Source organism: Semicossyphus pulcher, unplaced genomic scaffold (genome assembly GCF_022749685.1).
Source record: "Semicossyphus pulcher isolate SPU_LCO1_2020_fin unplaced genomic scaffold, fSemPul1.0.p SCAF_13, whole genome shotgun sequence".
Lineage (NCBI taxonomy): Eukaryota > Metazoa > Chordata > Actinopteri > Labriformes > Labridae > Semicossyphus > Semicossyphus pulcher.
Genome location: NW_027211637.1, coordinates 28590724 through 28614697, shown reverse-complemented (window position 1 = coordinate 28614697; position 23974 = coordinate 28590724). Strand labels below are relative to the sequence as shown.

General features: G+C 41.9%; 2 protein-coding genes across 4 annotated transcripts in view; one reads left to right on the top strand and one right to left on the bottom strand.

Moving 5' to 3' along the window:
- The window catches only part of pkig (protein kinase (cAMP-dependent, catalytic) inhibitor gamma), a 28055-nt gene extending 25293 nt beyond the window's left edge, over positions 1 to 2762 (top strand). For all 3 annotated transcript variants that reach the window (XM_069659414.1, XM_069659416.1, XM_069659413.1), the window contains exons 2-3: positions 116 to 297; positions 2080 to 2762. In XM_069659414.1, coding sequence (XP_069515515.1) covers positions 144 to 297; positions 2080 to 2162 — 237 coding nt within the window. In that variant the 5' untranslated portion in view covers positions 116 to 143 and the 3' untranslated portion in view covers positions 2163 to 2762. The remainder of the gene's footprint in view (positions 1 to 115; positions 298 to 2079) is intronic.
- Positions 2763 to 3153: 391 nt separating this feature from the next.
- On the bottom strand, positions 3154 to 23954 carry ada (adenosine deaminase). Its single transcript, XM_069660931.1, has 11 exons — positions 23808 to 23954; positions 17587 to 17648; positions 17347 to 17469; positions 15598 to 15741; positions 15383 to 15498; positions 12674 to 12798; positions 9227 to 9298; positions 7141 to 7242; positions 6776 to 6843; positions 6536 to 6665; positions 3154 to 4845 (listed from the first exon to the last, which is right to left on the bottom strand). Exons 1-11 carry the CDS (start codon positions 23952 to 23954, stop codon positions 4741 to 4743), a joined length of 1194 nt encoding a protein of 397 aa, XP_069517032.1. The 3' UTR covers positions 3154 to 4740.
- Positions 23955 to 23974: the final 20 nt, after the last annotated feature.

The window sequence follows — 23974 nt, the reverse complement described above, 5'->3', positions numbered from 1 at the left end:
TATACGTCCTCCCACGGCTCCTGCAGCCCATTGAAGGGAGGCAGCAGGGTGATTTATGTGCTTCTTGAACACCTCCGCAGCAGTCTAACACTCCTCCTCCTCCTCCTCCTGGCAGGTGTAATGAGAGCGCTGGTCATGGACAGATGATGGACGTGGAGACGTCGTACTCAGACTTCATCAACTGTGATCGCACCGGCCGCAGGAACGCAGTGCCCGACATCGCAGGCGAGGGAGAGGGAGGGGCCAGCACCAGTGAACTCAGCAAAGACCTGGCAGAGATGGACCTGAAGGCTGCAGGTCAGTGAACCACATCTGAATAAAGTTTGATACGTGAGAAATGCTGATATTTTGAAATGCTCTGTGGAGTTAGATCTGTCTTAATGTTCAAACTGCAGGCTGATCAGATCGCTTCCTCAAATCAGATCTTGAGACCGCCTGTCTGCTCCGTTATCTGCAAGTGTAAAATCAGATTTATTAACCTAACTGCATATGCTTGGTGGCTGGCTTTCCAACGAGGGAGCATGAGAAACTCAAGATCCCTATCACTCCCATATTTCCGGATTAGACGTTGTAGTTGTGACACAAAAGACTGAAATCTGATTCCAGCTGTCAAAGCATCCAGACCGAGAAGAATCTGTACCAACCTCAAGGAAACATTTCAAAAATCACTTTTTATGCAGACTTTCTCAAATCAACCTGTTGGCCCAAAACAAACACATTTGGGTTGGCCTTAACTTAGGCCTTAGAATCGTCGAAAGAAAGGTAGATGGTTCCAAAGTATCTGAGGAGAGACAGGAACCGTGGGGAGTCCAGATGGGGGAAGACATGCACCAAATGATCGGCAGACTGGGGCTCGAGCGTCGAGGACTGTAGCCTCTGTACAAGGGGAGCTCTACCAACTGAGCTAAACCAGCGCCCCTTGGTTCTACAGTTTTTACACTTTCGAGGACATTTTATACGTTTAAGAAACCTGCTGTAGTGCTGTGTCTAAACCTGCTAGACTATGAAGCAAGTCTGACCATGTGTTGATGAAGGATCAGGCATACAGGTGATAGGGCGTCAACCACCATCACTTCTCCTCTCATTAAGCCTTGGGGAGTTTTCCACCTATACCCTCAAGCTAACTCACGTTTAAGAACCATGTTTCCATAGTTACAATCATGACGTCTGCTAACCCCTTTGAAGAAAGAGGAAGCACGGCACAGAGTGAGTATTTTGCTGACAGTGTTATGGACTGAGTGAGTGTGGATCGTCAGTCGTTTGTTTCCCCCAAAGAAACTCTCCTGATCCTGACTGATGAGTGAGCAGAAGTGCTGATCTTTTCCACATTAAGATCCCAACACAGCTCAGCTCTTCTGCAGGTGTAAGATACAGAATTTTGCCAGAAAATGTCTTTCTAAGTATTGAATACCTTGATAGTGGATTCAGTTGATCAGTGAGCTGTGTTTTCTATTTTAAAAATGTGTTTAATTTACCCAGAATTCATTGCAAATTCATCCTCCTGACGTTTATCAAGAGAGAAAGATTTAAACCTCTATTCTAATTCCTACTATTAGCTACCCTATAATAAAACTGTATCTTTCTATCTAAATACAAACAGGTGTTGCTCAGGTTGTGGTCTCTGTATGAATTGCTTGTTGTGTTAAATAAATGAGTCGTATCAGCGACACAATGACAGACGGTCTGTTCTTCCTCTGCGCTCCGCTTTGTGTCGGGTTGTCAGGAGGAACATGTCTGCATATGACGCAGATGTTCCCAGTCTCACCATTGTGTATTATATATTCATTCTTACCGACTTCCTTTTCATGTTTCCCGTGACATGATAACCAGTATGACTTCTATAAATCAGAGTACTGTAGCGCTGGTGTTGTGGGAATGATCACACTTGGAATCATCTCATATCATGCTTGACATGTGGCTGCTACAGGAAGTTGTAGTTCCTTTCACAGGATTCTCATAATTGTCTTTCTGGAGCCTGAGAGCAGATTTATTGCCTGCTGTTAGGAACGTCAAACATCTTGCTGCTTGATATTAAACACAGTCTCTCACAGATTTTCTTTGTGTATTGTTTCCCTCCAGAAGGAGACCCGGGGGCCTCCCCAGCCCCGGAGGCAGAGGGCTCCACCAGCCAAGACGCCCAGGGAGGCGGAGGCCCGTCCTAAACTCAGCATGAGGCCGAAGTTTGGGCAGAGCCGAGGAGTGGAAAGTGGAGAGGAAGCAGGTGAAAGTGGAGAAAGTGTGAATATTGGTTGTCCTGTCTGGACATGAGGACACCTTCGCTCACTGCCGGCCTGTTTGGAGCTTCAGCGGCCCAAATGTCGCCTTTTCATCGGATCAGATTGTATCACGGGGAGCAGAAGGGAGCAGAACTGAGACGCTTCACACTCTGTTTGTCATTTATTTTCCCTGAGCAGACAAGAAAGCACAGAAACTTTAAATTTACATCTGTGGAGATGGACTGAGCTGAACAGAATCCATTTATAACACTCGAAACATTGTTCCAGCCTAATATGGAGCTGTGTCATGGGGAGGGGGGCGTATTCATAATCATCTGTTTGTCATTTTCTTTCTATGTTTGTGTGTCTGTGTGTGTGTGTGTTTGTGACCCTCTTGTTCAGTTTCATCGTTGAGTCTTTTCTTTTTTTAAAGTGAAAACACATAGTCGCCATTATACTGTCGTGTACGGACTTCATATTTATTGCTAAATGTTCAGTAATAACTTTGTGATAGCAATTTTCTTTGTGTAATAAAATACTTATGAATTACTGTAACCTGTGTGCATTTTGTGTTCTTTAAGTTTCTCTCTCCACACCGGGCGATTCGCAGCAGGTTTAAGAGCTGCAAAAGGCGGCGAGTCCGAGCCAGCCAGGATTAATGAGTTCAGCGCTGAGTGCTTCCAGAGCCATAAATATTATTGAACACAGCTTTTGTGTACATTAGTGCGGCCACCACAGGAAGCTAGTGTTTATATTTCCACCTAGCAAGGCCCCAGTGCTCACATTTATCTCTTATGAAGAAACAGAAGATGACAGAGAAAATTATCCTTTTTTCCTCCATTTTTGTAAGTATCTTCTTTAATCATAATTACTTGAAAATGTCTGTTAAATGAAGATAAATTACTGTAGATTATTGGCATTTAGAAATAGGCAGACACGCATTTTATAATATCTTTTATTATGTTAAAAGATGCTTTTCACAAGTGCCATAAATGTATTTGTTATACATGGAAGTGCTTTTTTTTATCAAGTGGAATGAAAAAATATGTAAAATAAATATATACATAAGATTATGATATGCAAAACCACATGAAGCCCACTGATTCATGCATTTAAGTGGCAGTATTGTGCCACCTAGTGTACAAATGTAAGACTACATTTTTTGGTATTAAACTGTTACACCTGATGTATGTTGCGGTTTTGGATGTTGAGGGTTAAAAAGCACAGATTCCTTAAATTCAGCCTTAAAGTAAACATTATTTTAATTGTTAGGTAGTTGGGTTTTGTATCCACTGATGTTCAGGACACCATAATGGTTAAGCTATGAACACATAACCTCCATTTTTGTTCTCTTACAGGCTGATAAAGTGTTGAAGCTGGTGAATATTTGTGCATCAAAAGTTTCCCTGATTATCTTCATTACAACAGGATTAAACATAATGTGAAACTTTAAACCAGAGTTTTCACTGACTTTATGAACACAGCAGCAATTTCACGCTCAGGGTGGGAAGCTCAAATGCTGTTAGTATGTCACAATGCTGTGGGAAGGAAAATCTGGAAGGAAATCTGGCAATATTTCGAGTTAAAACAACATATTTCATAACCCATTAACGACTGTCGAACAACAGCTAACACTAGCCATCGGCCACGTGCTCGCTAACATTATAGTTAGCTATGAAGTGGCTGAAAGCTAATATTACTGTTTGGTGGAGTTACTTGATTTAATAGAAAAGGTGTAAATACCAAACTAACATAATGTTAGCATTAAGCCACTTGCTAGCTTATATTACTGTTCGCTAGGAAGTGTCTGAAAGCTAATTACCATTTAGTAGAGTTACTTGATTCAATAGGAAAGGTGTAAATACCAAACTAATATAATTTTAGCTAGAAATGTACGCCTTACCTAACATAACAGTAGCTAGGACATGGCTGAATGCTAACATTAGCTGCTGTCCAACTGTAGCTAATCAAATGTGTTGTTTTCCTTTGAAATCTGGCTGGTTAGTCCAGATCAGTCCAGATTTTTACTAACAAATTGTCTTTAATGTTACCCATTATTAAAGAAGGATTGATAACAATTGTAAGATTCCCTGCATTGACCCTTACAACCTGTAATCCAGTAGTGCAAAGTTACGCTAGTATTTGAGCTTCCAACCCTGAGCTTACCTCAGAAGAAAATGGCTGCCGTGTGATTATGGTGAATATAAACAAAACACTTGCATGGCCTTTTTTTTTTTTTTTTTTTCACTTTGCAGATCACAATGACATCCGCTGGATCTGCACTGTAAACTATTAGAGGTATCTAAACACCTCATTGGAATACTGAAGAAACACAATCTGATGTATAGGTAAGTGAGGTGAAGGCAGCAGTCGCATCATAAACAGCCTATTTTTGTATGTCGTATTGTATAGGCTTTATGTCTGTTTAAAAATTAGAAAATAGACATTCCTTGGTGTCGGGTGTCGGGAGATGAAGGGTTCAGAGTGGTTGTCCCTGTGTTAGGTCACAGCTTCCACAGCAGCCTTAAAAGACAGTGCAACGCATCATCCCATAGGCCTTGTACAGTCTGTAAAGGAGCTCCGTCTTCTCCTCCGCAGGCAGGAAGCACGACTTTGCAGAGCAGATGTTCTGTAAGACACAAGAAGCCAAAAAGGCGCATGTTTACCGTTTCCTATCGGTTATTACTTTAAGAGGAGTTGAATATGGCAGTACACCCTTCAAATGCTTAGCTTAGCTTAGCCACCTGTACCTTAACCTTTAAATAAAAATGTCAGAGATTTCAGTAAAATAAATGTCTGATAAATGTGAATAAACCTTGACTGAACACAAAAAGAAGTCATTGATTACATAACTGATAACACACTGAAGTCACACTGGTGAAATTGTTTGTGCAGTGATATCAAGTGAGGTACAAAAAAAACCTTGCAAGCACCATTATTGTCTTAGTGCCCCAAAAAGAAGTATAGAGGTAAGAACATACCACTATGTCTACTAGAATTGTTCGGTATATGTATAAACAATAAGCCTTTGAGAATGAATCTTTAAACGGAACCAACTTTTCTGAATTAAAGTCAAGATGAAATGAAAAATGTCATTTTAATCCTTTTAGATCACATCCCCGGTAATATTGTGCATCTATTTGACAATATAGGCCAAAAAAAAATCGGATCTTTTTTTCTTCAGGTAAAACTAAATATCACGTGTGCCTACGTAGGCTAGGACCAACCAATTTCAACCAATCAATCTGGAACATTTAGCCACAGAGCAACAAGAACACTCGGTCGGTTAGCTAGCTACTGCGCTGTGGAGAACGTCTGTCTACGCCCACTTCTCAACGATCAAATCCCTCTAATGATATGTCCCGCCTGCACGTCCCGTTTCACTTGGAAATACATCACGATACGGAAGCTAAATACTCTCGAAATGCCGTTTCAGCTCGACTTTAACCAGCGATGACAGAATTCATAGCTTTTAGTGGAGCTAATGAAGTGCTAATTGGGATTCACGGTATGCTTGTTTAAAAAGCCTAAATCTGCTGCTCATGTTCAAATAATGTGAGAAAACTACACACAGTCACTGATAACAAATCTTTTGAATCAACTGAAAGAAATGCTTCAAATAAGCAAAGCGGCCTCAACAGCAGATGGTTAGCTTAGCCTAGCTTAAAGACTGGAAAAACGAGAAAGCTGGTCGTCCCAACCTGGCAACCTAACGGTGATAACGAGACTTAAAAAAGTCACTGCTCCTGGTCAGGAAAAAGTATGTTACCTTAACCTATCGCATATTGTTTTTACACCTTGGTTAAACAACAAAAAGAAATAACATGGTAATGCGTGAAGTTGCCGGTGCTCAGATCTTGGACAAAGCTATGGTGGCTGTTTCCTCCTCCCGCTAACCTGCTACTAGCTGCTGCATTATATCTACCATCAGCTTTGTGAGTGTTATGGATCTTCTCATCCAGCTCTTAACAAGAAAGCAAATTACCGCCTTTTAGAAAATGTCCAGCAATTCTTTTAATGATTTACTGCAATAAGAAACACAAGCAAACTCGGTGTAGCCTGAATGTTATGCACCATTCTCCTCACATTGTGTAAAATATACTGTATATTAAGGCCAGTAATTATTAACAGGATCTCGGGCCTCTCAGTGTGCAGCTGAACACGTCTATTATCTGCCCCTTTGTGTCTGATTTAATTAACAGCTGAGAAAGACATTACCATGCACAGGGCGTCTGCACCCCATACTATCATTTCAAACCAAATTCAAAGGCCTTCCCTCTGTGGACCGCTGCTATTGTTATTCATGCATTTGATCTCACCAGCCGTTTGAATTCCTCCTCGGTGAATCCCATGTATTTCTGAGCGGTGCTGTAGTCGAGGTGCAGGGTCGAGTTGAAGATCAGAGGGTCGTCTGTGTTCAGGGAGTAGTTGGCTTTGTCCTCCCTAAACCTGCACAGAGGAAATGAAGACATCCAAAGGAAAATTAATGAAATGTGAGACACAAATCTGGTGTAATGCTGGTTGATGACCCGACTATCGTGTAACATAACACGGCTTACCTTATGACAGGATGCTTGGAGAAGTCTGGGCAGCAGGCGCCTGTCAGCTTACTGGAAATAGGGCACAACTGCAATCAGAGAAAAGGAAGCACTGAGAAACCTCATTACTGCAGTCTCTTCTTACAGGTGTGATATTTAACTCCCCACTAGGGGTCAGTGTTTCACTATATTCCTACTGGAACGTACTGTAATAATGTGACACTTAACTAGTTCACTATAATAACCCAATCCTACTTTCTATCTGCAATGCCAAAAATGACAGGTGTGTTATGATGAAAAGTGCACAGTACTTTAAAACATTAAGCAGCCCTGTAGGTGATGCAGCTTTTTGATGCAAATAGAAATAATTCTTTATACTTTCCCACCTCAAAGTGCATGTTCTGAGCCAGCAGCTTCTGGTACAGGTCCTGGTCTTCCAGGGTTCTGTAGCCATGTCCAACCCGTTCAGCTTTCAGGACTTCTACAGCCTAAAAATATCAGACAGGGGTCACAAGATGAGGTTTTGAACCATGCAAAAAATTCTCCATGTCAGCAGAATCTGCGGCCTATTTCTAGAGACACACGCCCAACGGTTGTGGCATTGCTGAGTTGTCACTTTGAAGGATGGTTCCTTGGGGAGCAGCCACTTGATGTGGCAGCCACCAAGCAGCGAGACATACTCAAGTTTTACATGGGAGTGGGTGAAACGTAGCCGCTAAGACGAACACAAAATGAAGCTATAATCTCATGTGTTTTTGCACTAATTCACTGAATTAAACCTTCAACCAGACGTGGAAAAAGTTCACACAATCTTTACTTAAGTAGAAGTACAGAGCGTTGTGTACAGATTCAACTCTCAGTATACATGTAAAGTGTTCCTCTTAAGGACATTTCTACCAGCTCTTTCTGTGCAAAGCTAACTGAACCCCACCTCATGTTTGGGGGGTTGTTAAACTTAAAGCTTTCCAACTTCACCAGTGACAATACACTTTTTCTGGGGCTTTTGCCTTTTTATTATATAGGACAGCTGTAGAGAGACAGGAAATGTGGGGAGGAGAGAGTGGGGGAGGACATGCACCAATGGTCACAGACTGGGAGTCTAACCTGCGATCAGTGCGTGTCTGTACATGAGGCGCCGGCTCTACCAACTGAGCGAAACCAGCACCCCACTGACAATATACTTAAAACAATGAGCTTTAACTTTGCTCCAGTGTGAGAACTTTAGTGCAAACGTCACAATTTCAAGTAAATTTAAGGACGAGAAACAAACAAAATATAGCCCTAGCCCCCCTATATGAAAATGTAATGCGTTGATCCCTGACAGCAATATTAGCATCTCTTCATGTAGAGTATGTCAAAGGCATTGAAAGTAACACTTCCGGAATGCTTTTTCAAAATAAAAGCCCCATCCGGCTTTCTAACTGATTGTTTGTTCACAATGCTTTTATTTTGAAGTATCTCCGGGGAAGCTGTTTAGATTTTTTTTAAAACTTTATTTACATTTCTAGGAAGTTTTTCGGTAGATAAAGTCACTCATGAGGCTCCTTATTGCGGTTCCTGCTTAATTGTCTTTGAAATGAAACGTTGTCAGAAGTCTCACGTAGGCCTTAACCTACATTATGTTTGTAAAAAATGAAATAATGACAACAGGCTGCGGACGTACCCTCTCTCTCTCTCTCTCTCTCTCTCCGTCTCGGCTCATACGGTTGTTTTCGCTGTGTGCTATTTAATCCCGTTTCTAATGTTAATAAGATCGTTTTCTGTTAAGACCAACCCCGGAAACCTGTAAAACAAAGACCCAAAACTACCCCTGGATATGGCCAGGTACAGTAAAGAGTGATGAATGTATAGTTTATTTACGTATATTCATTATTATTTACAGTTAAACAGACGCCTCTGTATTCTTTCCTGTATAATACATCTAAATAACGTTTATAAAGCAAACATATTGAAATATTTTATGACCTTTATTAAGCTAAAACTCATGTAGAAAGACAGGGCTGGTTTTGCGACATCACGATAGAGATGATAGACATTTTCATATCGTTTTGAGATATATCATCATATCCCCCAGCCCTAGTTCCTGCTATAAATCGGTTTTGACATCATCAGTGCTGACTGGTGCACTTTTATTCATGGGGTTACAAGTTCTCACCAACTACACGCATCAGCCCCGGTCAAGTAGTCCTCCCAGGTCTGTTTCATCACGTTATGTGTGTCTTGGCTGACATGCACTGATGACGCCTATTTTGTTACACCTCTGCTAAACAACAAACATTGAACTTTGTTTGCACCTTTTGGCTCTCTGCCCTGCTTCCTGCTTTACTCCTTTCTATTGTTCCTTCTTATCTTCATTGTTTCACTCTGTTGCTGTTACCGGTTTCACTGAGCTGCATGGTTGAGATGATGAGATTCTCATATGACTCCAACACCCCGTTGTGAAATGTCTCAGGTTATTGTTGAGCAGCTCACCTCCTTCACCACTGACGGCGGCCCAACCTCTCCTGCGTGCACCGTCCTGTGGACCCCACAACGCACTGCTTCCTGGGAACACAACAAATCAGTCAAACAACACAGTCATACATCTGGCTTTCATATCTGCTGCATGAGGCGCCTTCTAGACATGTTTCTGTGCACTCCCGCTTCGTCTCAGACGGTTACATAATTCAAAAAACGTGTGTTGCGCATGTGGCGTTTGTCATGGAGGAAAAACCGCTTACGGACCAGATATCTCACTCGATTAATTATCTCTTTTTGTTTTAGCATTCTTAACCTTGGACACACTTTAGCTTGCTAAATCTGCACATATGTATCTCGAGGTCGCGTGGTTATGAAGATAACCCTTATTATTAGAGTGGACTCTGCTCTGTGAGTTCTGGCTGCTGTTAATTATTGAAACACCGTCTTCCATCTATGTCAAGTCAGCTTGACCGGGTTTCAGAACCTTTCTACCCTAAAATATGTCTAAAAACTGAACAATATGCCTATAATACTGTAGTCCAATAATAGTAATGATAAAATGTATTTATAAGCAGGTTATGAAACACAGATATTACTCAATGTTTTAGGAGTAAAAGTCAAACAGAAAATACAGATAAAAATCACAATTTAAGCACAAAACAAAGGAATTTAAACTGAAAACCAGAGGGAAATAAACACACCTGAAATCGATCTTTATACACACATTCCAACCTGCATATAAAAGAGGTGTTGGTTAACTGATTACACACTCAGTGAAGAATGAATCTTTGGTGCTGGTTTTACGGATGTACGATCTCTACAGGTTGTCCGGTAAGATCATGAAATGTTGATGGATAATAAGTTTAGTCCGACAAACACTCTCTTTGAGATGTTGAGAATTTCCAACCTCAGTCCTATCATGCTATTATGGGGAGCTAAAGCCATTATGGTCGGAAAAAAATGCAATTTGGCTCTGTACGTTTGGAGGACGCTATCTGCTTGTCCAATGGGCCCTGGAAAAATCTCCACCAGACTACGTAAAACGCGTCATTTGGGGGATTTTGGGGGATTTGAGGATAAACTACACTTCCTCAATCTAGGACGCCCGCCGCCGATGTCCTGTCTCATTCCAAATCGTTCTTTGAAGTGTAGACTGCAGACCCAAAGATGTTTTAGACGATCCACCGGTATATTGTCGCCCTATTTCTGATTCTGAACCGCTCTGAGCTGTTGCCTGCAGCGAAAACGATAGTACTTCACTCCAGCGTCTCTCACTGGGCCGTTTCTTTCAGAGGTAGGGGCGCAATGCATGCTGGGTGTTGTAGGAATGTAGAATGGGCGAAACCACAAGCTGTTTGTTCAACTTTCTCCACAGCTATGGCGGCAATTTCAAATATTATTGCTTCTATCGATTACAGAGAACACCAGCTTTGACTGAAAGTAGCTTTTTCCAGGGGCGAACTGCTCCTTTAAGGGTCCTGAAAAATCAGCGTACGGTTCTAGTCTTGTTGGGCCAGATGCATCACACTGAAGGTGTGTAATTAAAGGAGGTGCAGAAGGGGGCTTGATGAGTGGCACGGGCTGTTCATGTGATCAAGGAGTCAGTAGGAGTAAGGGATGTCTGCACTGGAAACTGCATCAGATTACTGTTTAAACTATTTGAACTATTTAAAAGGGACTGATTACAGATGAAGTTCAAAGTGAGTTTGTATGGTGTAGTATAAATGTGGACAGGTCAACGTGATGTCACAGCATTATTAATCTTCTATTGTTTCTGATAGATAAGGAGGGAGTTCACTGCTGGATCTTATCACCAGCTGGCAAATCATTGACCAATTGTTGGCTCACATGGTTTCTCACTGGTTGTATTTTAACCTCATTGTCACACAAGTCGAGCCAGTGAGACTCTGATAAGACTTTTGTGTATTATTTTCTTCCTAGCAACAAGAAGGAAGAAGTTGTAAGCTGAACATCACAAACACAAAAGAAATATCCATGTATTGTTTCCATAAAAGACGGAAAAGATGTAAAAAATATTTGGCCTGAAACATGATGAAATGTCCTGTTGCAGTGAACTCCACCCTCCTTTATCTAAGCAATTAATTTCAGCCCAGACTTTGTGCACGCCCGGTGCTGTAGTGTATTAACTGATTAATCTAATTTATTACACTGACAGCCACAGTTCATTACTTACTGAGGTATTCTGTGAAATAATCAATAAATGTGAGCTGAAAAGCAAATTGGATTTTTCTGAGAACCTCAGAGCTTAAGAGGAAATTGATTTGTGAGTGTTTCGTTATCCTCCTTTACTGTGTTAGTCACAGATAAAGATATTTACATCCTTATTAGGTTGAGCATTTTCTCTGACGGTGGAAAAGAAATCTGTTTAGAAATTTGTTGTAAGAAACTAAAACTGTGTGACAGCTCAAACAGAGAGTCAGACCAGGAGTTTGGCACCCTGACTGGCCTGGACCCTGCTGGCCTCATGACAATAGTTCCTTGTTATATTTTGGCCGTCTGGTCCAAACAAGCCTTCAGTACATCCTAAACAAAACGGAGAAGTTACATTTGTGGAGCCAAACTGAGGTACAGACTGTATGAAAGATGGACGACTTGACAGCTCCCTAAAAGTGAAGCCAAACCCTCTCTATCGCCCCCTGCTGACTGGCTGCAGTATAGCTCATAAAGCCCGCCTCCTCCATGTTAACAGATGGGACATGAGTCAAACTATAAAATACACGTCAAATACATTTTTCTGTCTTATCATGCTGATTTATGTCCAAGTGTTCATATTTCTGTCAAGTTTACTTTTAATTAGTTATTTAATGCTGTAAAAAAAGGGGGTGTGGCCTCATGATTGACAGCTCTGTTGACGAATCGGGCTCCTGCATCGTTCTGTTCCCGAGTAGCAGAGTAGAGGAGGAACGACGAGAGGACGTAACTAATACTACAGTCTTTGAAGTTTCCATAAGCGTAAACATCTGCTTCAGACCGACACAAGAAGCTGTCCTGCTGCAGACTGAGCCCACCTGAGGGGTCTTTGACATTTTGTCTGTAAGTTAAATGAGTGTTAAAAGAGGTGGGACGTCGATACAACGGTTCCACTAGCCGATCTCTACTGCAAGAGGAACAACGAGAGGAGGTGGAGAAGCGTTGTCCATCTTTATATACAGTCATTGGTGTCTGTTAGCATGCTAGCAAATCCTAATTAGCACTAAACAGAAAGTAGAGTTGAGGCTGATTGAACAGTTTGACCTGATGGGGCGCAGAAGGAAAAGTAAGGGAGTCACTGAACTCATTGTTCTGAACTCATTCTGCTCTCGTCCATCAGTCGTATCTGCTCTCTCGTCTACACTTTGCCTATAACACCACTATACAAAAAAAGTACAGCCAAAGTCAACACCGACAAATCTTCCTCATCCTCGAACAGAGACTCTGTTGATGTTTCCACATGCTCACCTCATAGGCATGCTTGTGTCCTGAATTGGTTTCACAGTTGAGTGACTCATCACCGGCCAGGTCGATGGCCACCACTCCTTCATGGCGATATTTCTTACACAGCTCCACGATGTCCATGGACCAGCCTGGAGAATTTAAAACACACATACTTTACTTCACACTTTGGTCCAGCTAAGTTAAACACACGACATCATCTTTCATCACTCTACAGCTATGACAACATTCTGTAGTGGCGGTATTTGTCTGGCTGACAGCAGCGGGGACGAGCTCTTAAAGGAATAATTCAATATTTTGGGAAATGTGCGTTTCTTTTTCACAGCTGGCTGAAAAGATTGATACTCCTCTTAAGTCTGAACGGTAAATATGAAGCTACCGGCAGAAGCCAGTTAGCTTAGCTCAATATGGACAGTTTGTCAACTTTTTTACAGAGCCAGGCTAGCTGTTTCCTCCCGTTTCCAGCTCTTATGCTAAGCTAAGCTAACGTTCTTGCAATGGTAGCTTCGTATTTGCCGTACAGACATAAGAGCAGTCTCAGTATTAATGTCTGACACTCGTTTATCAAACTATTCCTTTAATTTGCTGCATTACATCTTTATATTATTTCATGAAAACATAAATAAGTAAAAAGCCATGTTCGATCAGTATGATTGTGTTTAGTCTAATTTGCAAACAAGTATATAGATTTGTTTGTACGGTTTCCGAGAATAGCTCTCTCCTCATCTGTAATGACAAAATCAGATATCCTCCATCAGTCTCTTACATAAAGATGACTGTAACCACCCGGGAATATTACAGCACATCTTTTGGAGAGTTTCAAATACATAACTGCAGACATGAATTATTCTTGGCTGTTACACAGGAAACAGCTGCATGAACGGAGCAGAGCTAATTTACAACAGACTTTCCATTACTGCCACTGTTTCTGCTTTTACCACAACAGTTACCCCACTCACACTTTCACTGCTACAGCTCATAAAAAGAACACACTGAATGGCACAGCTGTAGTAATCGGTAGCGCCAATACGACTCCTACTACCACTGATTTTATGTAACCATTTCTATTGCACATATTAGCGCTGTCTTGTGAGAACCATGTATCTCCAAAACATCAACCTAAAACATCACTGGTTTCAGGTCTGTGAAGATGCATTTGTCAGATAATCCGATGGCTTTAGCTCTATGCTATGCTTGTAGCATGGCTTTCGGGATGTTTCTTGTTTCTTGTTGTTCCACCATTTGGGTCTAGACTGTACAAGTATTTTAACATGTCAGGAGACCGGAGATCCGGGGTGAGCTTGGAGTAGAACCGCTTCTCCTTCGTGTCGAAAGGAGCCAGTTGAGGTGGTTCAGGCATCTGGTTAGGATGCCTCCTGGTTGCCTCCCTTTGGAGGTTTTCCAGGCACGTCCAACTGGGAGGAGACCCCGGGGCCAGATCCAGAGCTCGCTGGAGGGATAATATATCCCGTCTGGCACTGGGAACGCCTCGGAATCCCCGAGGAGGAACTGGAAAATGTTGCTGGGGAGAAGGAAGCTTGCATAACCTTAATGAGTAGGCTGCCACCGCAACCTGGCCCCGGATAAGCGGAAGATAATAGATGGATGGATGGAACGTGTAAATGTGCTACATGGTAAACATTATTTCTGCTTAGCATCAGAACGTAAGCATTGTCATATGAGCATGCTGAAGCAGTTAGCTCAAAGAACCACTGTGTGTTCGTATAGGAGTGTGTAAGGAGTGGACGTAGCCTCCAGGTCCTGCCTTACACGTGATCCTCTTTCTTAGGCCAACAGGGGGCAACACCACTGGTTGCCAAATTATTTATTGTATAGAAGTCAATGCGGACATGACTCTACTTACACTTGATTCAATATCTCAGCAAACATTTTCCTAATGAGTCTATCGTCTCAATTATTAGTTTTAAGTCGTATTTAAAAGAGCATGATGTTTATTTTGTAAATGATGGTCGCAGTTAGACAGAAATTAAAGATAACGATGCGTTAGGGCGTGGCTACCTTTTGATTGACAAATCGCTTCCACTTCGACCTTCCCTGTTAAGCATTCGGTTGTACTCACAGAAATATTGAGGAGCTGCGTTGTTCTTATTTTGTACTACATTTGGTTTAAAGCCTGTTTTTGTTAGCCAAAATCCACCTAACAATCAATATCACACTGACTGTGAATTACAGATGTACCTTGCTGACCAAGTTAGCGTTAGCTTCACCTGACATTACTAATTCTAGCATTTGCTAACCTTTCGCTCCTCTCCAGCTCCATCCTCTTGTTCAAATATTCACAGGTATGAATTATGGAAAAATAAAGGTCCAAAAAAGCGGTCCACAAACCAATGGGTGAAGTCAGGGTGGGTTTGCCGTTTCTTATATGCGGTCTATGGTAAGGACAGACTTCTGATTGCACGAGTGTGGACTCTTAAAAGTCTTAATTGGATCATTAAGGATGTGATAATTTGGCTCAAAAAGTAGGCGATTGTTCTTAACCTGTTAAAAAACCCATTGGAGTAATCCAACAGATTTGAGGATACATGGTTTTCACTGGATAGCACCAATATGTAGCAATAGTTGTGTGTGTGTGTGTGTGTGTGGTGCCCCTGCTCATTATCTAACAAGAATAACTGAACCAGAAGACAACACATTAAGGAACCTTAGTTCACAAGGTTGTTTGGGCAGACCGGAGCGTGAACAGTTCATTACTTGGCATGTGGCGCATGCAGCATAGAATGGACCTGGCTTTGATATTGAAGGCCCTCTCCCCCTCGCTGAGGCCCTCGTTCACCAGGCGCACCACCTCGTCCGGGCTCAGGTCGCCTCTGGGTGAGAAAGAATGGTGAAAATGAAACTTAATATATCCCCACCCTAAAGTACGACACTAGTTTCTAAAGAGGGTGCAGCTTTCAGAGGAGTCTTACTCTTTCTGGTCCCACGGTATAGGATCCACTTCAGTGTTAGCCATGAAGTGCGGGCTGTATCGGACCTCCACATAGATCACTCCCTCCTTGGCTTTGTCCTCGACGAACTCGTAGGCTATCCTCTTTATTGCCTCCCTGTCTCCACTGAAACAGAGCAATGAAAACACAGAATGGATGACATTGTACTTTGGCTCTGATAACCTCTTATCTCAGTGGTACATATTAAACCATTAGCCACTGCTTAGCCATTATCTAAAGCCTGATGGCTTTCAAAATGAGCAATATAAGCATTCAGATAGTGAGGATTGCCTCAGGAATTTCATGTGTCCCTGTTAAGGTAGTACGTGCTTGTTTTCTCTGAAAAGGTGTGTATTCTAACCAGGTAGTTTAAGAGCATTTCCCTTGTCTCAGTCTTTTTTGTCATTACTTATCAGTTTAAAATTCTCCTTATTTACTTATTTAGCTGTGTCTAAGTTTACAGTTCATACTGACACAAAACTATTTCCTTAGGCCTAACATTTTTCTTGCACACGTGATCGTGCTGCACGACAATTCAGAGCAGTTTCATGAACATGTGAGGAGAATCAGAGCTCTGTTTCTGTCTTTCCTTTAGCATCAGCAGCTCACTTTCCATCCTTCATCATGTGACGGACAACAACGCCGCTTCCAGCATTTCCACCCGCAGTGAAAGCTCATCTCACAGCCCTGAATGCCTGTTGTTCTCCAGCATCCAAACACATTACTAACACACCGACACTGAGCTCACACAACAATTCTGCATGAGCTAAACTCCGCTAGCAGCTTCTGTATGTTGTTGAAGCCATACTGCCTTCATACAGAAGGGTCCATTCAGCGGAACCTGCGCGCTGCAGTCCGGCCTCCACAGACCGGCATTGTTAAAGCTTTCACGCCTGTTGAGTATCTGAAAGACTGCATTGGGTCTCAGCTCAGCCCTGTCAGTGGAGGACTAAAGTTCAGAAAGTATCCCTAACAAGTTTTCTCTCCTCTTGGTTCGGTTGCCAAGGTGACATTTAATCCTAATGACGTCTTCCTGTTCTGGCAGTAGCAGAGTTACATTGCGTAATCCTGCTGTGTCCTCCACCCGAAAACTTAAACTTTGCTTCACACTAACATTTACAACTCGTCTTTATGTTTTAACCATGAAACTCCAGCGTATAGAAAAGACCTTAAAGATGAAAAGTCCTTCAGATCTTCAACGATCCTTGAACGGCGACGCCATGGCTGCTCAACAAAATTAAATGTAACAGGAAGTCGTTTTTGAGAGGCTTAGTTAACTCAAATAGTCATGAAACTTGGTACAACCATCCCAAATAGAGTAAATAGATCATTGAAATTGGTGTTTGGCGTGGATGCGCCAAAATGGCTCAATAGTGCCTCCTACAAAATTTCAAAAAAGTAGCCCCTGGACTACGTTTCAGCTAGACTTACAAAATTTGGTACGCCCATTTGTCACATGCAAACCTAGAATAAAGCCTCTTGGAGCCATACCCTAAACCAAACAGGAAATCCGCCATTTTGAATTGTAAAATTTCAGTTTATTTTAAATCATTTACAGGGGTCATACATAAAAGCCAACATGCTGAAGTAACATTCCTGTGACACTTATGAGGTTCACATGACTATTAATCTCTCAAAAGTTGATCTTTGGACTTCTTGGCACCCGCTCAGCAAGAAAACACCTTGGTAATTATGAAACTGTAACGCTTACAGCGGCATATCAGTACTTACGCAATCACGTGCATGTACTCGGCGAACCTGCCCAGGAAGGATGTGAGGGTGCCGGGCCTCTCCACAATGATTATCTTGGTCATGTCTTCCACGTTGTCCGCTTGCAGAGGGATGCCTCGTCTCCTGGAATGAGGAAAAGAAACTAAGTGTTCAGTTCAAGGACGATGTTAAATCTAAGTGACAACTTTGTTTCATTTTAACCTAAAATGTAAAAATGTAAATTTCAAGTGAATAACTTACTTGGCAACATCAAGAATAGTCTTAACCCTGATGGCTCCATCGAGGTGCACGTGCAGCTCAACCTGTGGATGAGATGAAAAATAATTAAGCAAACCAAATGATCTTCAAACAGAGTGCCATGTATCTGAATGTCAGATACCCAGTAGTGATAAAAAAGAAAGCAACAAAAGAGCATTGGTATGGGTGATGAAGTTCAATTGGCTGCAGCCCGTCATGAATGCATCCCGCGTGACTGGGCAGGGAATGGTGAAAAGGCCTCGAATGCCAGCCAAGGGTCAAGGAGGAGTAAGAATTCTGGCTCTCTGTCCAGCGCTCAGAGATGTGATTTATTCTGGCAGATGACACCAATAAATCACCCCTCCTCCAACATCTCTGGCTGAAACTGCGGCTCACTCAACTGTCATGGTAGGATTTAAATTTTCCGGCCTCAGACATTCTTTTCTAGCACTAATGTCAGATTTATAACGTCAGATTATTTTCTCGACAGTCCAAAGCCTCAAAATATTTAGTTAAATATCATTAATGGCAAAACAAATTCCCAAAATCAATTCCTTTTCTTTGAAACATGACAATAAAATGCTCAGAAAAACAGAAAAAGCACAAATATTCACATCTGGAAGCCAGAACCAGCTCTTACAGATGTTTTTCAAAATCTGGATCTACTACATTTAAAACCAAAACCCGACGATGTCATAAAAGTCCCTTTGAAATGCAAGTATGTAAGAAAACGACAGGAAGAGGAGCGTCATCCCGATGTTGCTCTGCAGAGCCACAGCTGTTTCACTTAAAATTGTGGTAAAGATCAAAACACAGGGGAGGGAATTTCTGGAGAAAAATACGTCATATCAGAACTTTAAACGGTCACAGTGGCTAAAATATAAACTAAAAGAAGCTCCGGGTGATGCTGGGGTGGTGATGGGCTGAAAGTATGAGCGCAGGACCGGTGCAGGGCAGCAGTGGCAACGACAGAGCAGAGACTGAAACGTTACAGCTTCAATAGACCGGAGGAAGTGTTTGTCAGGTGATTGTGGAGAGCGATGAATGTCAAGTGCAGCTTGAGTTGCCAAACGAGCTCGCAGGCGTTGTTACATTTAGTGGAAGTTTCTTTTTTTACCCAAGAACTGCCTGAGCATTGAGTAATATCCAAAACAACTTCAGACTTGTATTTCTATCCACATTCTTTCTCAAGTGACTTTGGTTGTTGCAATTGCAATAAAACCTGGGATGAATAACAGACAACAGTTTAATTGTGTAAAAATGTTGTTTGTAAAGAGATCTACACCCACCAGTTCTCAATTATTTCTGCATCATGACTAAAGCTTAAACTAGGCAAAAAATCCATTTCTAAACCAACAGAGGATTAGTTAGTATTAGTCTCTACTTTGATCTTTTACTGATTTTTAGTCTTTTCTCAAAATCGAAACATTCTCTGCTTCCAAATCCAGAAACTTTAAGATAACATTTAATCAAATTTATATCTACGGAAGCCCTAAGTGGACACACTTCCATATATTTACTCTTCTTGTTTTCTTTAGATGTCGACTTATTTTTCCTGTTATCTCGAGATAACAAAGCTGGTTTTCTCGCGATAACGGGATCATTTTCTGTCGATCTAGAAACAAAACAACAGGCTGGTCACTGGGACAGACCAGAGGGCTATTTCACAAAACCTAGATAAATCAATTTTCCACCTATCCTGGCTGAATTTAGTCGTGATTGGTTTCCCGAAAGCAGTGGCACATAAGTTACCATGGAGATTTATTCTGTGCAGCTAGCCTGCGAGAGACCGGGCTAACAGCCAGGCTTGATTAATCCTGGTAAGAGTAATCACTTCAGTCAGCAGTGACTGCGATCGGAAACCAATATGTGTGTGAGCAGGAAACTTCTGCGAGCAGTTTTTCAGTTCAAAAGACGTTTAAAAATGTATTCATGAAGTCCGTCAGCATCCAGGGGTTGTCACCCTCAAATTCCACAGGATCCGTCTGCGGCGCGTTCCGTGTGCGCCGTGACTTCCGGAGTCGATCACGCCCATTTAAGTCAGTGATCGTGATTCCACAGCACGCGCCGCTCTGCTCCGCTAAAGATACGCACCGGGTCTATTTGTGACTGAGGCCGCTTCAAGCTCGCGTCAAGCTGAACAGAGCAGATCGTTCCAAACAGGAAGTCTCACACGAAAACAGCATACAGCATCCGGTCATTTCAAAATAAAACACCATGTACGGACCGGTACAGACTCCCGTTTTAAACACACTGAAATCTTGACAAAAGAACACTTTTAATTAAGCAGTGTACTCAGCCATGGTAAAATCACAAAAATCACGGAATGATCTCTAGATGAGCCGATAATCAACCTCGGAGGTCGAACTGAACAGCTGTTTGTGTTCCTCTGTTTAACAGTGATGTTATCGCATGATTTCACAGTCCTTGTGCGATCTTGTGATCTCACGAATCCAGCTGCTTGGGCCAGCGCTCCGCTGCGCTGCGGATCAGATACGCTTCTTGTGGGCGAGAGCTCGCGCCATCTGACGGACTAGAAATGTTGCGCAGACGGAACGCGCCGGACACGGATCCTGTGGGAACCAGGCGTTACAGTCCGAGCTGCACAGCCGAAGTACCTGGGCATGCTCAGTCTTCTTTTTTCTTCTTCTGTGGAGAATGTTCTGAACTGTGTCTAAACCTTCTTGTTAACATCACACAGCCCATAAAGCACCATGTTTATGACTTTTTTTAATTAAAATTAAAATGCGTTGAAATTACGTCATTGTGTAGGCTGGAGTACACCGGCCGCTGCTAATGGTTGGAGAAACGCCGCTACAATAATCACGTTCGTCGCCCTTTCATTGCTAAAATGGTAAATTGTGCATTATATACATATAAAGCTACATGGTCGTAATATATTCTTGCATGGTGGATGAGTGGTTGTAATTTATCTTGATGGTAAAGTAACATTAACTTCCACTGGTGAATGTATCTGCTATATTTAGGATACTTATGCATTCTGTCGGTCTGCAATAGTCTGCGTTTTCTCTTTGTTTCCTTTTTTTTAATACATATTCAGTGATTCTTCTCTTCATAAACTTCCATCAGTAGCTCGTGCTCGATGGGTGTGAAGTATGCTGCACGCTTCTTTCTCCATTTCAGCATCAGTAAACCTGTGATCGGCCCCGTGGTCTCTTGAAGAAAAGCGTGAGAGCACATTTATGAGAATGACTTAAACCTGGCTTGACCGCGCTGCACCCGTCCAGCCTGGCTTGACCCACGTGAAACAGATTAAACCAGGATGCACTAACGAGGCTCGGTCTTGCTTTTTCTCTTATCCTGGATGTCTGAAGGTAAGTTCTGCCTGTTTCTATGTTTGTTTCGTGCTCTCTGTGGATATGAGTAATGATCATCTGACGTTACGGTGGTGCAGCGTTATCTTGAGATAACGAGATAAATAAGTCGAGAAAACAACTGGAAATTAACTCGTCATCGCGGGTAAACTGAGTAAGAAATGTATGGCTGCGTGTCCGCTTCGGGCTTCCGTAGCATATGAGTGAATATATTTCTGTTTTGGTGGAACAACACAACACTTTTAAAGACACCACCTTGAGCTTGGAAGTTGAGGAACATTTTCCACTGTTTTTGGATGATGTGTCGACCAAATGTTTTATTTGTATGTATAAAAAAAAATACCTTTAACAACCCGTTAATACGTGATTAAAACTGCTGCATCATTATGAATAACTGCCCAGCTCGAGTCTACCTGTGCTGGATGATCAGATGTTTGCATGTCTGCCGTGTTTACTGAACAACAAACAGCTGCTTTGACAATCATGATGTCAGGAAATCCTCCGCTCACTCTCTCAGCACGCTCAGTACTTCCTGCAGTACAATGCAGTGACTAATATAAATAATTGGAGTTTATAGAAAGCTTAACAATGACAGGGTGCTGCATCTGAGCAGTGCAGCACCCTGTTATTGTGCAGCACCCTGTTATTGTGCAGCACCCTGTTAGTGTGCAGCACCCTGTGGTTTAACAGATGAATAGTTGGAGACATTTCCTGGTTTAAGTTTAAGCTGGTTTCGTTTAGCGGTTAAATTGGAAGCACATGTTCAGAGACTTCAACCCCCATCCTGAGCTCTTTGCTGCCAGTCATCCCCCGCTCTCTCTCGCTTCCCCTCTGTCTGACACTCTGCTCTGTCCTCTCAACTATGAAGGCATAAAAGGCCAAAAATAATCTTAATAAAAAGTTCCTCAGTTTTGATGGGTTTTTTTTTAGTTTAATACAATTTAAAACTTTTGAACTGGACAACCAACACGACAAAACATCTGAAGACGTCAACATGAACGCATGAAGACAGTCAGGGACGATGTTTTTGGTAAAGTGCTGAATTAAGATCAGAACATAAGAACAAGTAACGTGCACACAGAAAGGCCCCCTACGTTGTTCCTCTTTATTCAGTTTGGCTTCCTGTCTCATCCCTTCATTATCATGTATTTTAATGTTGACCTTTGATGTTTTGTAAAGCACTTTGTAACCTTAGTTTGAAGTGCTAAACACAAAAACTTTATTTTATTATTATTATTATTATTATGTCTGAATCAGGATTCAAACCAGGAACCTTCTAGCTGTGAGGCGACTGCACTAACCACTGCACCACCGTGTACATTATGTAAATAATTTAATTAATTAACAGAATCCAGCTGCAGCCACACTTCTGTCAGCCAGCTTTTTATTAATGCCTGTGTTCATCTTATGACTGAATCAGAGAGCAGCTCTGAGCTACAACAGAAACTGAAAGCAAACAGTCGGCTCGTCTTAAAGCTGAAACAAAGATGCCAAATATTAAATTTCACATTTATAACGATTTTGATGATTTCCTGTGTTTAATATCATCACAAGCTTTTTGTATTTTGAAATATTAGTTGTTCTGAAAGAACCTGAAGGTGTCAGACATTGGTTTTATTTGAAGAAGAGAGTTTAAACCGACCCCAAACTCAAGCATGGAGATGCATTAGTCAGAACGCCAGAGACTTAATTTTGCAACTATCTCAAGAGTCAATAAATCCTTTAAGTTGTTTTTTAAGTCAAAAAGCAACATTTGCTGGTGCCGTGTTCTTAGAGGAGAGGATTTAATGCTTTTCTTTGTCATATGAAATATTAACCTGAACATGTTTGGCTTTTAGACAGCTGGACGGACAAACTGACGAACAGACATTTGAATGCATCATGGGAAATGAAAACAGGGATTTTTTTCACTTTTTCTGATATTTTATTCAGCAAGAAATAACAAAAAATAACTGCTATCTGTAGCGACTCCACTGTGACTAACATGAGAATAGGAGCGGACAATGGCCCTGTGAGTGCAGGGTATAGATTCTACTCCAGGAAATTAATATTTAATAAGATTATCTCTGAGCGGCTGCTGAGGACTCTCCTGTTACAACTCATGATCACCAACACACACACACACACACACACACACACACACACACACACACACACACAGAGTTACATCGTGTGCCCACAGAGCCCATTTCCTGTCCTTATCAGCCTCAGCTCAGAGCAGGTGCTGCTCAGTCAGCAGCACACACACACTCCAAAGGGCAACAAGTACTCAATTTACATTCATGTGCCGGATGTGTGCTTGTAGCTGACAGATAAAGGTGCACTTTGTTGTACAAGCAAAGCACATCAACCAGCCAGTAAATATTCAAAAAAGGAAACAGGCAAAGTCATGTTAATATAATGTTTGTCCTGCAGAAAGCTGCGGTCAGGTGAGTTTAAAGGGAATTTCTTCCTCACACAAGCATGGATCAGTGCAACATAACACTGCTTACAGAAACAGGAACCAAGTTTAAAAAAACAGCCTAATTTATCCATTCATTAACATCATGCAAATATAAAAACAAAAGAAAAATGTGTGCAGACTCTATGTAAGCAGCAGAAGCGGCGCAGCTTGTTGTGTCTTGTTGATAGCTGAGCCGTTACGTCCTTTTTAAAACGGATATCAAACACATGACTTAAAAAGTAAATACATATTTTTTTTATTTTTAATTTATCTAAGGCGTAATTTCTTTTAACCGTTATTCCTCTTCTTCTTGTCCCGGGGACTCCGTCAACACTCAGACCGTATATTTACGCACTCTAAACGTGCGTAAAACCATCCAGAATAATCCAGTAATTCATCTTTTCCTTTAAATAATTAACGCTCGGACCACAGCGCTGATGACGTACCTTTGGTTTGTTGAATACTACTTCTTCACAGGGGTGCTCGGCCATGTTGCACAGTCTGCTGGTGCTACTGGTGAATCTGCTGCTGCTGCACAGAGCGCTCAGTACAGGAGAGCCAAAGATCGCGGCGCGTCTGACTATTATGTGCATGACTCCGGGACACGCCTTTG

Bases quoted from the DNA above. Each gene is read 5' to 3' on its own strand.
- ada (XM_069660931.1), bottom strand. From the start codon at position 23,954: ATGCACATAATAGTCAGACGCGCCGCGATCTTTGGCTCTCCTGTACTG. The intron at 6,844-7,140 runs GTGGGAAAGTAT...CTCTGATTGCAG, and splicing joins CTCAGAACATGCACTTTGAG to TTGTGCCCTATTTCCAGTAA. The intron at 6,666-6,775 runs GTAAGCCGTGTT...TCCTCTGTGCAG, and splicing joins TCCAAGCATCCTGTCATAAG to GTTTAGGGAGGACAAAGCCA.